The sequence below is a fragment of the Trichosurus vulpecula genome, chromosome 2 (assembly GCF_011100635.1).
Source record: "Trichosurus vulpecula isolate mTriVul1 chromosome 2, mTriVul1.pri, whole genome shotgun sequence".
Taxonomy (NCBI): Eukaryota; Metazoa; Chordata; class Mammalia; order Diprotodontia; family Phalangeridae; genus Trichosurus; species Trichosurus vulpecula.
This window is the reverse complement of record NC_050574.1, coordinates 9,135,518-9,147,317: the sequence shown is the minus strand read 5'-3', so window position 1 is coordinate 9,147,317 and position 11,800 is coordinate 9,135,518. Positions and strand designations below refer to the sequence as shown.

General features: G+C 52.3%; 1 protein-coding gene across 1 annotated transcript; it reads left to right on the top strand.

Moving 5' to 3' along the window:
* The first annotated feature begins 596 nt into the window (after window positions 1–596).
* Window positions 597–11,562, top strand: LOC118836192 (NACHT, LRR and PYD domains-containing protein 14-like). Its single transcript, XM_036743549.1, has 7 exons — window positions 597–613; window positions 2,023–2,193; window positions 6,439–6,609; window positions 8,557–8,727; window positions 9,026–9,196; window positions 9,965–10,135; window positions 11,151–11,562. Exons 1-7 carry the CDS (start codon window positions 597–599, stop codon window positions 11,290–11,292), a joined length of 1,014 nt encoding a protein of 337 aa, XP_036599444.1. The 3' UTR covers window positions 11,293–11,562.
* Window positions 11,563–11,800: the final 238 nt, after the last annotated feature.

The following is an 11,800-nucleotide window of genomic DNA, read 5'->3' as shown; positions in this document are numbered from 1 at the left end:
AACAGTTACATGATTCTCTCCACCTTTGTCAGCAGCATGTGTGTAAGAGTGAATGGTGGGAGTGATCCCAGGTTGAAGCTTGGGCAAAATGATAAGCAGGCTAGAAATTTGGGACAGGATGACACTGTAGAGTTGAATTGGTTCACCAAGAGGTTAAAATGAGGAGAAGAGATAGAGCGGCTAGTGCAGGGGAGATGGCCTGGGAGAGGACAGAGGGCTCAAGGGCTTGGAGGTCACCATGAGGACAAAGAGCAGAGTTATGTAAGGGGAGGCAGAGGAAAAGGTGAAAACCCACGTGGAGGCGGTACATTTGTGTGTGGCTGAGGTGGGGTGGCAGAGTAGCTCCTGGGAAGTGAATAGGTTGAGGAACTGAGTGGTTAGGGCATTTGATGGAGAGTCATATGTGTGTTAAAGTCCCCTAGGATGAGAAGAGGAATTGGGGAGAAGAGAATATTGTAAACCATGTGCCAAACTGACTGAGGAAGAGAGGGGAGACAACAGCTACCAGGATTTTGACTGGGTGGGAGATAGGAATAGTATGAACCTCAAAAAGGGTTACTGAGTGATGGAGGAAGGAGGAGAACCTGGAAGTAGCAATGGGAAACCTTGACCAGTGAGTCTAGGAGAATGAATGACCTTGTAGCCAGTGCTGGAGAGGGCCACCAGGGAGGTTGTGTCTTCAGGGGGAAGCCAGGTCTCAGTAAGAGTAGATGGATGGAGTGGGAGAGGAATAGAATTAAGATGAAGTGAAGATTGTTGCCTATGGAACAAGCCTCCCAGAGGGCACAGTGGAAGGGCTGGTGGAGTTAGGTTGGAACTTTGGGGTGGGAGGGTTGGAGGGATAGGCATGGGAAAATCAGGTGGGGGGAGTAGGTTTGGATCATAATCTACAGGAGTTGAGAGTTGCTGGGTTGTGAAGGGTATGATCAGGTGTGAGAATGGGTATCACCGAATGGAGGGTACCACTCCTCTACCCTCAGAGGACAAGGCACAGCAGGAGATGGGAAGCCTGGAGTCGAGGAGAGGGCTACTCTTCTTTGCCTTGTTGGGAGATGGGGTTGGAGCAGGAGGCGGCATATGCCCAGCTCTGCTTATGCCCCTTGTTGCCTCCCCTCAGGGGATGTGCTGTGCCCAGTAGGAAATGCAAGGCTCAGGGTACCCTCAGTCTAGCGTCTTCTCCCCTGTGGAGGCTGACATTGAGGGGGCAGCAGAAGTGTCAGATGGGCAGGGGGCTGGTGCTGAGGCCTGGGTTCAGATTCCAGCTTTGACAGTGACTCAGTGACAACGAGCTCATTTTCTTTTGTGTGGATGGAGCGTGGCCATGGGGGGATGGCAGCCTGCTCAGCCCAGCCCCAGGGCTTCCCCTCGATCTGGCCCTCCTGTCTTACCCAGTGCTCTCTGCTTCTCTCCTTCCTCCTCAGGCCGAGGAAGCTTCTTTCCTCTCTCAGCTTTCTCCTTCACCTTCTCAAGTTCTCTCCAGTGTCTCCTCACCTGCTGCCTCTACCTGGTGAAGGCCTCCCAGTCATTTTAGCTGTGCTGCCTGCTCTTTCTCCCTTTCCTGCTTCTCCTGTGCGCAGGACAGTTGTCTCCTGTTGGGGGAGAAAGAGAAATATGGGGGGGAAGGGATGAGGATAGAGATGGAGGCTGGGGAGGGTGGTGAGTACAGACAGGAGATAGAGAAGAGACACAGAGGAGAGAGATGGGACAGGCAGAGGAGAGAGAAGAGACAGGGAGCAGACAGAGACAGACACACAGAGGAGAGACATAAAGAAGTGAGACAGGACAGAGACAGAATGGAAAGGAAAAAGAGGAAAAGGGAGGGAGGAAGGGAAAGGAAAATAAGAGAAGGAGGGATAGAATGAGGAGGATGGGGGAGAGAGATAGGAGGAGTGGGAACAGGAAGGAGGAATGAGAGGGAAGGGGGGAAACAGGGATGGGAGAGTAGAGGAGCTGATGGAGACGGGGTGGGGAAGGGGAAGGTGGCCCCAGTGATACTCTTTCTGCCTTGCCTCCCTTTCTAAGGTTGAAGAGCTGTGCCCTCACTGAGGCTTGCTGTCCAGATCTCGCCCTGGCCCTCGCCTGCAACCAGAGCCTGAGCCATCTGAACCTGGGGGGAAATCAGCTCCTGGACAGTGGTGTGCAGGTGCTGTGTGGGGCCCTGAGCCAACCCGAGTGTCACCTCCAGAACCTGGTGTAAGTGGTCACCCTTCCTTCCCTTCTTGTCTCGTCAGGGTTGCTTGGTGGTGTCATAACCCATTTTACGGATTGGTTTGTAAGCTGGCTTTGTGTGATAGCCAGGCTTGAGAGGGACTGGGGGATGCTGCCTCTCAGGCTGGTCTCCCAACCAGGGCCATGGAGACAGGGATGAGAGCTCGATTTGGAGCCTCAAGACTCCTCCTTGGTGTGACTGTGGCCCTCCCTGCCTCTCCTGAAGGCCCTGTGGGAGGGCCTGGGTGCCATATTTGAGGAGGAACACTGACCAGTGGGAGTGTGTCCAGAGGAGGGGATCTGGGGCACTGAAGGGCCTTGGGGTCACACAGTGAGAGAACCTAGGACATGAGGCTGGTGTGGTGGCAGGGAGAGCTGTGGTCAGGGCTGGCATATAGAGGAAGGTTGGGCCTTGCTCTCCTTGGCCCCAGAAGGCGCCCTGAGGGCAGTGGTGGCCAGATATCCCAGGGAAGCAGCTCTGGGTGGGTCTAAGGAAGTTCCCGATAATCAGAGAATATAGAATGGTTCACCCTGTGAGGTCATGAGCTCTCTGTCGCTTGAGGTCTTCTAAATGACCCTGGCCTGACCTGTTAGCACAAGTTGATCTCAGATCCAACACAGAGGGGCCTGAATCAAGTGAGGTCCAGGAACAGATGCTGCTCCCTCCCTAGTCCGAGGCCACAGAGCCAGGTCAGCCCAAGTGAGGAAGGGAAGGGAAGTGGATAAATACTATGAATGGATTTGTTGGTTTCTCATTTAAATCAAGGTACTTCAGGTTCATATTTTAGGCTCTCAGAGTCCTAGATGTTAGCATCAAATGCTGTTGATACCAGTTCCTCTTCCAGATACTTGAAAAGTAGTTTTCAATTTTATTCCCATGAAAATAATTCAGACTTACAGGAGATTGTTTTTGGTTTATAAATTTTTTCTAGTTCCTAGACCTGTGACTGGGGGTAGTGTTCCAGAGTGAGGAACAGTTGCATGCCCCAGGCTGCACACTGACAGAGGAGTAATTTCAGAAGACCAGGAGCAGAGCAGGGTCTCTGTTCCAGCTTCTGGTGCAGTCTGAAGCCTGCAGTGGGATAACCAGGGCAGGAATCCTAGGCCAAAGGGAAGCTGACAGCTCTGTGGCTCTGACCCAGCAGAGCCTTACAGCCAACTGACAAGGCTGGAGTCCAGCAGCATCTACTTTTGCTTGACCAAAACCCAGGTCTGGAACTTGCAGAGGTCAGACCAGGGGCAGCAATCAGACTTGCCCCTTGATCAGACCAGACCCCTTTGGGAGACTTGAAAGCTGGCAGGTCCCCAACCCGTCCCTGACATCCTGGAAAAAAGCAGCCACAGGATCAGCGCAGACCCTCCCTCTAGGAGTGTGTCAAAGCTTGGCCCTAGCACTAAGTTGAAAATCTAGGTGGGAAGAATAAATTAAAAAAGAATCCCACAAGAAAAAGCCATTGTGTGGGAAGGATGCTCAAGATGCAAACCCAGAAGAGAATGACCCCAAAATGTCTACAAGCAAAGCCTCATAAAAAAAACCAGCAACAACACAGTTGGGGCACAAATGTAGTTAGAATTCCTGGAAGGGATCAAGCAGGAGGTTTTGTTTTTGTTTTTTAAAGAGTTGAAAATGTTTTATATAAATGAAATGAGAGCACGAACAGAAAAAAATTAGAAAAAAATAGCTATGGAAGAAAGAATTGGGGAATTGATATCTGGGTACAAGAGGTACAAAACCTTGCACAAGCAACAAACTCCCTAAAGATTAGAATGGACCAAATAGATGCCAGTGACTCCATATGGCAACAAGAAATATTAAAACAAACTCAAAATACTGAAAAAAGTGAGGTATTTCCTAACAAAAACAACTGACCTGGAAAACAGATTGAGAATAGAAAATTAAAGACTGATTAGAATACCAAAGCTACAACCAAAAAAGGATCCTGGACACCATAGTTTCAAGAAATCTTAAAAAGAAAATTGCCCTGATCTCTTAGAACCAAAAAGCAAAGTGGAAGTAGATGGAATCTGTTGGTCAACTCCTAAAAGAAACCTCCAAATGAAAACTCCCAAGAATATCATAGCCAAAATCCAGAGCTACAAAGTCAAAGAAAAATTACTGCAAGCAGTTAGAAAGAATTCAAGTCCCCAGGAGCCAAGGTCAAGATCACATAGGATTTTACATCCATCACTTTTAAGGAGCAGAGAGCTTGGAATATGATATTCCAGAAAGCAAAAGATACGGGCTTACAATCAAGTATAACATACATGACAAAACTGAATCTAATGTTACAGGGGAGAAAATGGACCGTCAGTGATGGGAGGACTTCCAAGTATTCCTGATGAATAGATCAGAACTGAATAGAAACTTTGAATTGCAAACACAGGAGTCAAGAGAAACATAAAAAGGTAAACATGAACAAACAGTCATAAGGGACTAACCAAGGATAAACTGTCTATATTCTAATATGGAGAGATGATTTATGTGTCCTCTCAGGAACTCTATTATCATCAGAAGTCATAGAGGTGAGTTTAACTAGACAAGGCCTGTTATGTCTTGATCTTAAATATGGATGGAAAGAGAGGAAGAGGAATCTGGGCAGGACGGGAGAAGGGAGAGGAAGGTTAGGGAAAATTGTCCCGCATAATCAGGATGAGTAAGTAGACATCTCTACGAATGGAGGAAGGGTGCAGGGAGGGGCTGACACATGAAACCTCACTTTCATCTGAATTGGTCAAAGGAGAGAGAAATATATATGCATGATTGGGTACAGAAATGCATTTCCCTCAACAAGAGAAACAGGAAGGAAAAGGAGGAACAGAAAAGGGGGAACTAATGGGACATTAGATTAAGCCTTAAGCAAAACAGTCACTAAGGATGTAAAAAAAATATTTAGAGCAGCTCGTTTTTTGGTGGCAAAGAACTGGAAAAGGGGGCAGCCTGTCAATTGGGAAATGGCTGAACAAGCTAGATCATATGAAGGTGATGGAACACATTGGTGCTGTGAGAAATAATGACAGGAATAGTTTCAGAGAAGCCTGGGAAGACATGTATGAACAGACCAAGAGAGCAGTTGATAGAATAACAGCAATCCTCTAAAGATAATCAACTTTTAGGAGCTCTGATCTGCATCGTAATCAACCACGATTCCAGAAGACTAATGATGAGACTTTTTTGGACCGGGCCAGCGTGGAATCAAACAATACATGTTTGTATGAGGGCTTTTCTTTTTTAAGGGGGGAGTAGATGGGAGGGAGAAAAGGTAGGTTTTTGCTGATTGAAAAAAAAAAACCAGGATAAAATGCCACAGGATTGCAGAATAGCAGATGGTCTGAAAAAAGGGAAGAGAACAGAGCCGCAAACTATGGGCCGATGAACTTGACTTCGATTCCTGGGAACATTCTAGAAGAAATCCTTAGAAGGCTGGTGGCTGAAATGTAGAGCAAGAGGCAGTGATGACGAGGAGCCGGTCTGGCTTCCCCAAGAACAGGCCCTGCACACTCACCTTGTTTTTCTTTTTGACAGAGATGAAGAGAAGCCTGTGGATTGAGTCTCCCTGGATTGTAGCCAAGCTTTTAATAAACTGTATCTTCCTCTTCTTGTGGAGGAAATGGAGACATTTGTACTAGATGGTAACACAGTCCATTGCTGGTTGGATGGACAGACTCATGAGATCATGGACCTTCAAGGTGGAGTCTGACCTTCTAATTTGAGAGCCCAGAGAAATGCTGTCTAGGGTCACACAGCCAGGATTTGAACTCAGGTCTTCCTGACTGTTGAGATCTGGGGCTGCATTAAGAGGGGCTCAGCTCCCAGGAATAGGGAGGTGATGGCCCTCCTTGAGCCCCAGCTGAAGTAAGTCCAGAGAAGGACAGCCAGGCTGGGGATGGGAATGGGTGACATCAGCTTGTGGAGGAAGGGTCACACTGGTTTTGTCTGACCCCAGAGGACAGAATCAGTAGCAGTGGGGGAAGCTGCCAAGAAGGAGGTTTCCTGTTGGGAGCAACTTCCCAGTAGGGGGTGGGCCCCTCTCCTTGGAGGAAGCAGAGGCTGGACACCCATTTGTTGGGTGGCTTGCTCCTGCTTCCCCTCCCCCTTTCTCCTCCTCATCTTCACGTGAGCCTGCTCAGGACTTCCCTCCTCCTGGAACCTTTCCGGATTTTCTCATTGTCCACTTCCCCCAGCGGAATGCCCAGGGTCACTTCCCACCCCTGTGTTTTTGTCTCTTGCAGGTTGGCAGGATGTGGCTTGACAGACGGTGTTTGCCAGGATCTCTCTACCGCTCTCACCTCCAGCCGGAATCTGACACGTCTGTGCCTGGCCCACAACAACCTTCGTGATGAGGGCGTGAAGATCCTGAGCACAGCCTTGAAACTCCCTGAGTGTCCTCTCCAGAGACTGACGTAAGGCCCCGCTGTGTCCTGGATGGCGGCACTCTTCTGCACAGACTGTCATGGCTTTGAGAATTGAGGAGGGAGGGAGGAGAGGGGCCTTGAGTGTCCTTGTCAGGGATGCTCATCTGTGGGAATGGAGGTAGGAGCTTCCTCCCCTCTCCAACCCCCGCCCCCCCTGGCCATATGTCATCACTGTAGTGTGATATATGGGATGTGAAAGAGAGACATCCTGGCAAGCTGGAGTGTGCTGAGGAAGGAAGGGGGAGGGAGGGAAGGAGGAGAAAAGGAGAAGAGAGAGGAAGGAAGGACAGGAGAGAGTGAGGGAGGAAAGGAGGAAGGGACAGGACAGAAGGAAGGGAGGGAGGGAAAGAGGAGAGAAGGAGAAGAGGAGAGAGAAGGAGGAAGGAAGGAAGGAAGGAAAGGAGGGAGGAAAGGAAAGGAGAAAAAGTCTGGCTGGAAGGGGAGGCCTTTTTTTAGCCTGTACCTGTCCTGGGTGCTGTTCTCAGCTCAGGGCAGGCAGCTGCAAACGTGCCTTGGAGCCCTAGTTTTCTCTGGGGAGACAGCACAGCAGAAGGAGGCAAGGAGGATGAAGGGGCCTGGCAGGAGGCTGTGGTTTCAGAGGAAGGAGGGAAGGAACCAGGGCCAGAGGGGAATGAAAGCAGCTTGGCCTGGGTCCCTGAAGAAGGGGGCAGAAGGGGGCAGGCCCCAAGATGGGGAGGAGCCCAGAGGCAGCCTTTGGGACCTGGGGGCTTTTGGTCTGGTGACCTTTGTGCCTCCTTGCGCTCACCAGTTGTGGGAGCCTCTGGGGAGGCAGCGGAGGTCTGAAGGGCACCATATTCTAGTGGCTCTGCAGCCTGGAGAACCTTCTGTGTCGTGTGGCTGGGCACAGACTGCCCTCGATTGGGCATGTGGTGGCAAGCTGGGATTTCTGTCTCCTGTGGCCAGGTCCTGGCCCTCGCTGGCTCCCAAGCTCTCCCTCTCTCTGCTGCCGGCTGGTCATTCTTGTAGGGGCTCTCTGATGGCACAGAGCAGGCTCAGGGAGGGAACCCATGGCCCTCTATTGGCTTGGGGCCTGTAGCCCGGAATAGGGGGCTGTAGGTGATGTGAACCTGTTGGGGCCCTTGTGGACACTCGTTACAGTGAATCCCAGTTCCAGGTGGGCCATCCAGGTCCTATTTTTGGCTTCCAACAGGCAGGGTTCCCACCCTGGGACAGGCCCCCTTTCAATGGCACCTGGCGCCTGGGGGCAGCTGAGCCGATGGGGCTGTGGTACCTGGGGAGACTTTCTCCACTACCTCCAATAAATTTGCCTGCCTCTCCAGAGGCCATTCCAAGCCTTTCCCTTCCTGAAACCTTGAAATCAGGCCCTCTGGTGATACCGGTGTGGAAGGAGGAGGGACAGGCCTCAGGCGGCTCGGACTAAGGCTGAGTGAGGTGGGGAAGCTACAGAGTTTTGGGGGCTGAGCAGGAGCCCCCTCCCCAAAGATAGCCCTTCCCAAGGCCACCAAGGATGCTGGGGACGAGGGAGGGGGAGAGGCAGATGCTGGTGGACCCAGTGTGTGTATGTGTGTGTGCGCATGTCTGTGTGTGCGTATTCTTGTCTATGTGCATGTGCACATGTGTGTATGTGTGTGTCCATCTATGTATGACTATACATGGGTGCATGTGGTGTGTCTGTGTGTGCATGTGTCTGCGCATGTGCATATCTCTGTGTGTGTGTATGTATGTTTATATGTGTGTGTTCATTTGTGTATGGCCATATATGGGTGCATGTGGTATGTGTGTGTGTGTGTGTGTATGTCTGTGTGTGTGTGCTTGTGTGTGTGTGTGTGTGTGTGTGTGTCTTATGTATGGCCGTATGTGGGGGCACGTAGTATGTGTGTGTGTCCGTGTCTGTGTCCATGTCGATCCGTGTGTCTGCCTGTGTCCATCCATCCTTCTGCCCGCATCCTCCAGGTTGTGGAGCTGTGGCATCACTGCTGCAGGTTGCCAGGATCTTTCTGCCGCGCTGCTCAGTAACAAGAACCTGACCCACCTGGACCTGGGGGAGAACGAGCTGGGCGATGCCGGCATGAAGCTGCTGTGCATAGCTTTGGGGCAGCCGCAGTGCATCCTTCAAGCCTTGGAGTAAGTCCCTGTTCTCCTCTGCAGTTATTTAGTGCCTTATGTATGCAGAGGGCAGGGAGATGGGATGTGTGCACAACTGGGTGATGTGGTAACAGGAATGATGACCACGATCGTGGCAACATCTCAGGAGGGAGGCACAGGTTTTAGAGTTGAGGAGACTGAGCCAGAGAGGTGAAGGGACTTGGCTAGGGTCACCTCTAGTGCATGTCAGAGGTGGGATCTGCCTTGGGCTGGTGGCACCCCCCGAGGGCTCTCTCTGTGCTCGCTGACGCCTGACCTGACCGGTCCTCTCCCACAGCGTCTTGGTCTGCTTCCTCACCGAGGCCTGTTGTCAGGACCTCTCGGACATGCTTGTCCTTAACCAGAGCCTGCGGAGCCTGAACCTGGGACACAACGCCCTCATGGACCAGGGGGTCAAGCTGCTGTGCCAGGCCCTGAGACACCCTGACTGTCAGCTCCGGAGGCTTGGGTACGTTGTGGGGTGCCCGCTGGGAGCTGGGCCTGCTTCCTGAGGGCTTGTGTCTGGCCTGACGGTGATGCCACCGAAGCTGGAAGCTCGTGGAGGATGGGGCTCATCTTGGATGCTTTCCTGGCACCCACAGGCAGGCCTTTCTTCTGGGGATTAAGATGGGGAAGGAGAAGCAGGCAGGTGTTCCCCAGCTATACAGCATCCCCCTGGCTCTCTGGTAAGGAATGGAGGAAGGGCAAAGGTGACTCCAAGGTCATGAGACTAGGAAGAGGGCAGCCTCATTAACTTAAACTGAGAAGTGATGGGGAGCCCCACACGGGGCTGGTGGGAAGGTGACGATTTTGGTGTCAGCCATGATGAAGTTGGGCTTCCTCAGAGACGCTGGATGGAGCCAGCCTGCAGGCAGGTAGATGCATGGGTCTAGACTAGGTTTTAGCAAGGGGTCAGAGGCGCAAGATCTGCTGTGGGAGTAGAGGAGACAGTTGGATTAGCCTCCCAAGGGAAAGACTATAGAGGGAGAAGAGAAGAGGGCCAAGGACAGGGTAGGGGAAGAGGGAGGGAGGAGAAGGCATCCTAAAAAGAGGCAGCTGCCCAGCAATGATGAGGACTGAAAAGCCCATTCAGGGCTTGCACATGGACTGTTTTAGTGGAGGGATAGGAACACCAGGCCGACTTGAGAGCCTGGCCTCCCCGCCGCTGGCTTCCCATCCCCATCTCCTCTCTGGCCCAGGGTCGCGTTCAGTTACTGTGCTTGTCTCCCTCTGCTAGGCTGGAGAGATGCCAGCTCAGTGCCGCATGCTGTCAGGATCTCTCCTCTGTTCTCCTCTGCAATCCGAGGCTGAAGAGTCTTGACCTAGCCCAGAACGCTTTGTGGGATGAAGGAGTGAGGCTGCTGTGCGAGGCCTTGCAACAGCCTGAATGCAGACTGCAGATCCTGGCGTAAGTGCTCTCTGGGGTCGCAGCGCTCTGGGTGACCCGTGTGCCATCCTGCCCCCATCCTGGTGGGCTTGGAGCTCTCTAGGAGCATCCTCCTCCAATCCCTGGGTTCTGGCAGCCTGCCCCAGCAGGTCACAGTGAGCCGGAGACAGAGAGCTGACCGGCTGGCACCAGACTGTGGCACCAGTCCCAAGGGGCCCACCCAGCTTGGTCAGGTGACTTGTCAGGTTGATTCACCTGCCAATGACTATGGCCACGGTTGTGGAGAAATGAAATCTGTACCTTTGGAGGGGGTCATAGTTACACTCACTACCAGTCCTCCAGATAGCAGAGTGGTCACTGTTGTGGAGGCGCCTTGTGTGAGGAGAGGGCTCTCGCCATCCTTGGAGATCCATGAAGGCACTTGAGGTATTGGGCTGGCAAAGAGAAGCCTAGGGGCTGGACTCTGGAAAATCCCATGCCAGGTGAATGCATGGGTTCTAATTTGCACTGTTGAAGAGAGTTACCCACACTGACAAAATACAGAAATAAGAATTATATAATTGTCCTTCAGGGCTGTCCCCCACAGATGCCGTTCCCATCTGGCCTTGGCCTCTGAGCCTAGGTCTGGTGCCTGTGCCCTCTCCTGGGCCAGCCCCATATGACGTACCCAGGAGGGCAGAGTCCTGCCAGCTGGACCACACACACACCCCTTATACAGAAGGAAACAGGCCCTGATTGAGGAAGGGACTTGGCCAAGATCACATAGCAAGTTACATAGTAGAACTAACCCCACAGGAAAACCTGGGCAAGGCAGCCTGGAGTCCAAGGCCCAAGTGAGTGGGCAGCATGGCAGGGGAGGCAGGGGCTTTAGGGGGTGAAGGCTTGACTCTTGTGCCTTAGGGGGGAGGCCATGCTATGGATGCTGTTCCAACTTTGTCTTCCTATCCCCAGCACTTGGCACCTAGTAGGTGCTTAATAAATGCTCATCACTCATTCCCCATCCAAGGTGCTGATAAACCCTTTGTTCCTTCCCCAGGCTGTGGAGGGAGGCATTCAGCGAGGATGCCCAGCGGATGCTGAAGGCGGTCCAGGAGAGCAAACCGCACTTGATCATCACTGGTGACTGGTACAGTCACGAGCTTGAGGAATATGGTTTTTCCTGGTGGCTGGAGACCTGACCCGCTGCCTTCCCCTTTCTCCTCTCCCTCTCCCCTTTCCTCAGTCTGTCACAAGGGCCTATGGCACCAGAGGGACAATGGCACGTGTCCCCCAGGTATGGGAGTCTCTGGGCTGCTGCTCATTGTCGTCACGGGCTGCCTGTGTACCTTGTGAGCTCCCCGGTCCTCCACTCTCCTTCAGCCCCCAGCAGTCGCACAGTGCCCATGTCTCTCTTCCCTCTGGACACCTTCATGGATGAGTCAAATACAGACTGATTCTTTTTCTCTGCATTCTGTTTGCTTGTGGTGAGTTCATGGTATTTAGAGCTGGAGAGGACAGGAGACCATCTAGTCTAGCTGTTGACTGGCCACACACCACAGAGGTTGGTCAATCAGTTACTGTGTGCCAAGCCCAGGCCTTGAGGAGCTCCCAGGCTGACGACTGTGGACAAGCTGATTCAGAGAGAAGCCACAGGGCAGTTGGCATCAGAGCCAGCTCCTGGCACGCCCAGCCGCATGGTTCCCTTCT

Coding starts and splice junctions, on each gene's coding strand:
- LOC118836192 (XM_036743549.1), top strand. Junction 6,610..8,556: donor TGTCCTCTCCAGAGACTGAC/GTAAGGCCCCGC, acceptor CGCATCCTCCAG/GTTGTGGAGCTGTGGCATCA. Junction 10,136..11,150: donor TGCAGACTGCAGATCCTGGC/GTAAGTGCTCTC, acceptor TTCCTTCCCCAG/GCTGTGGAGGGAGGCATTCA.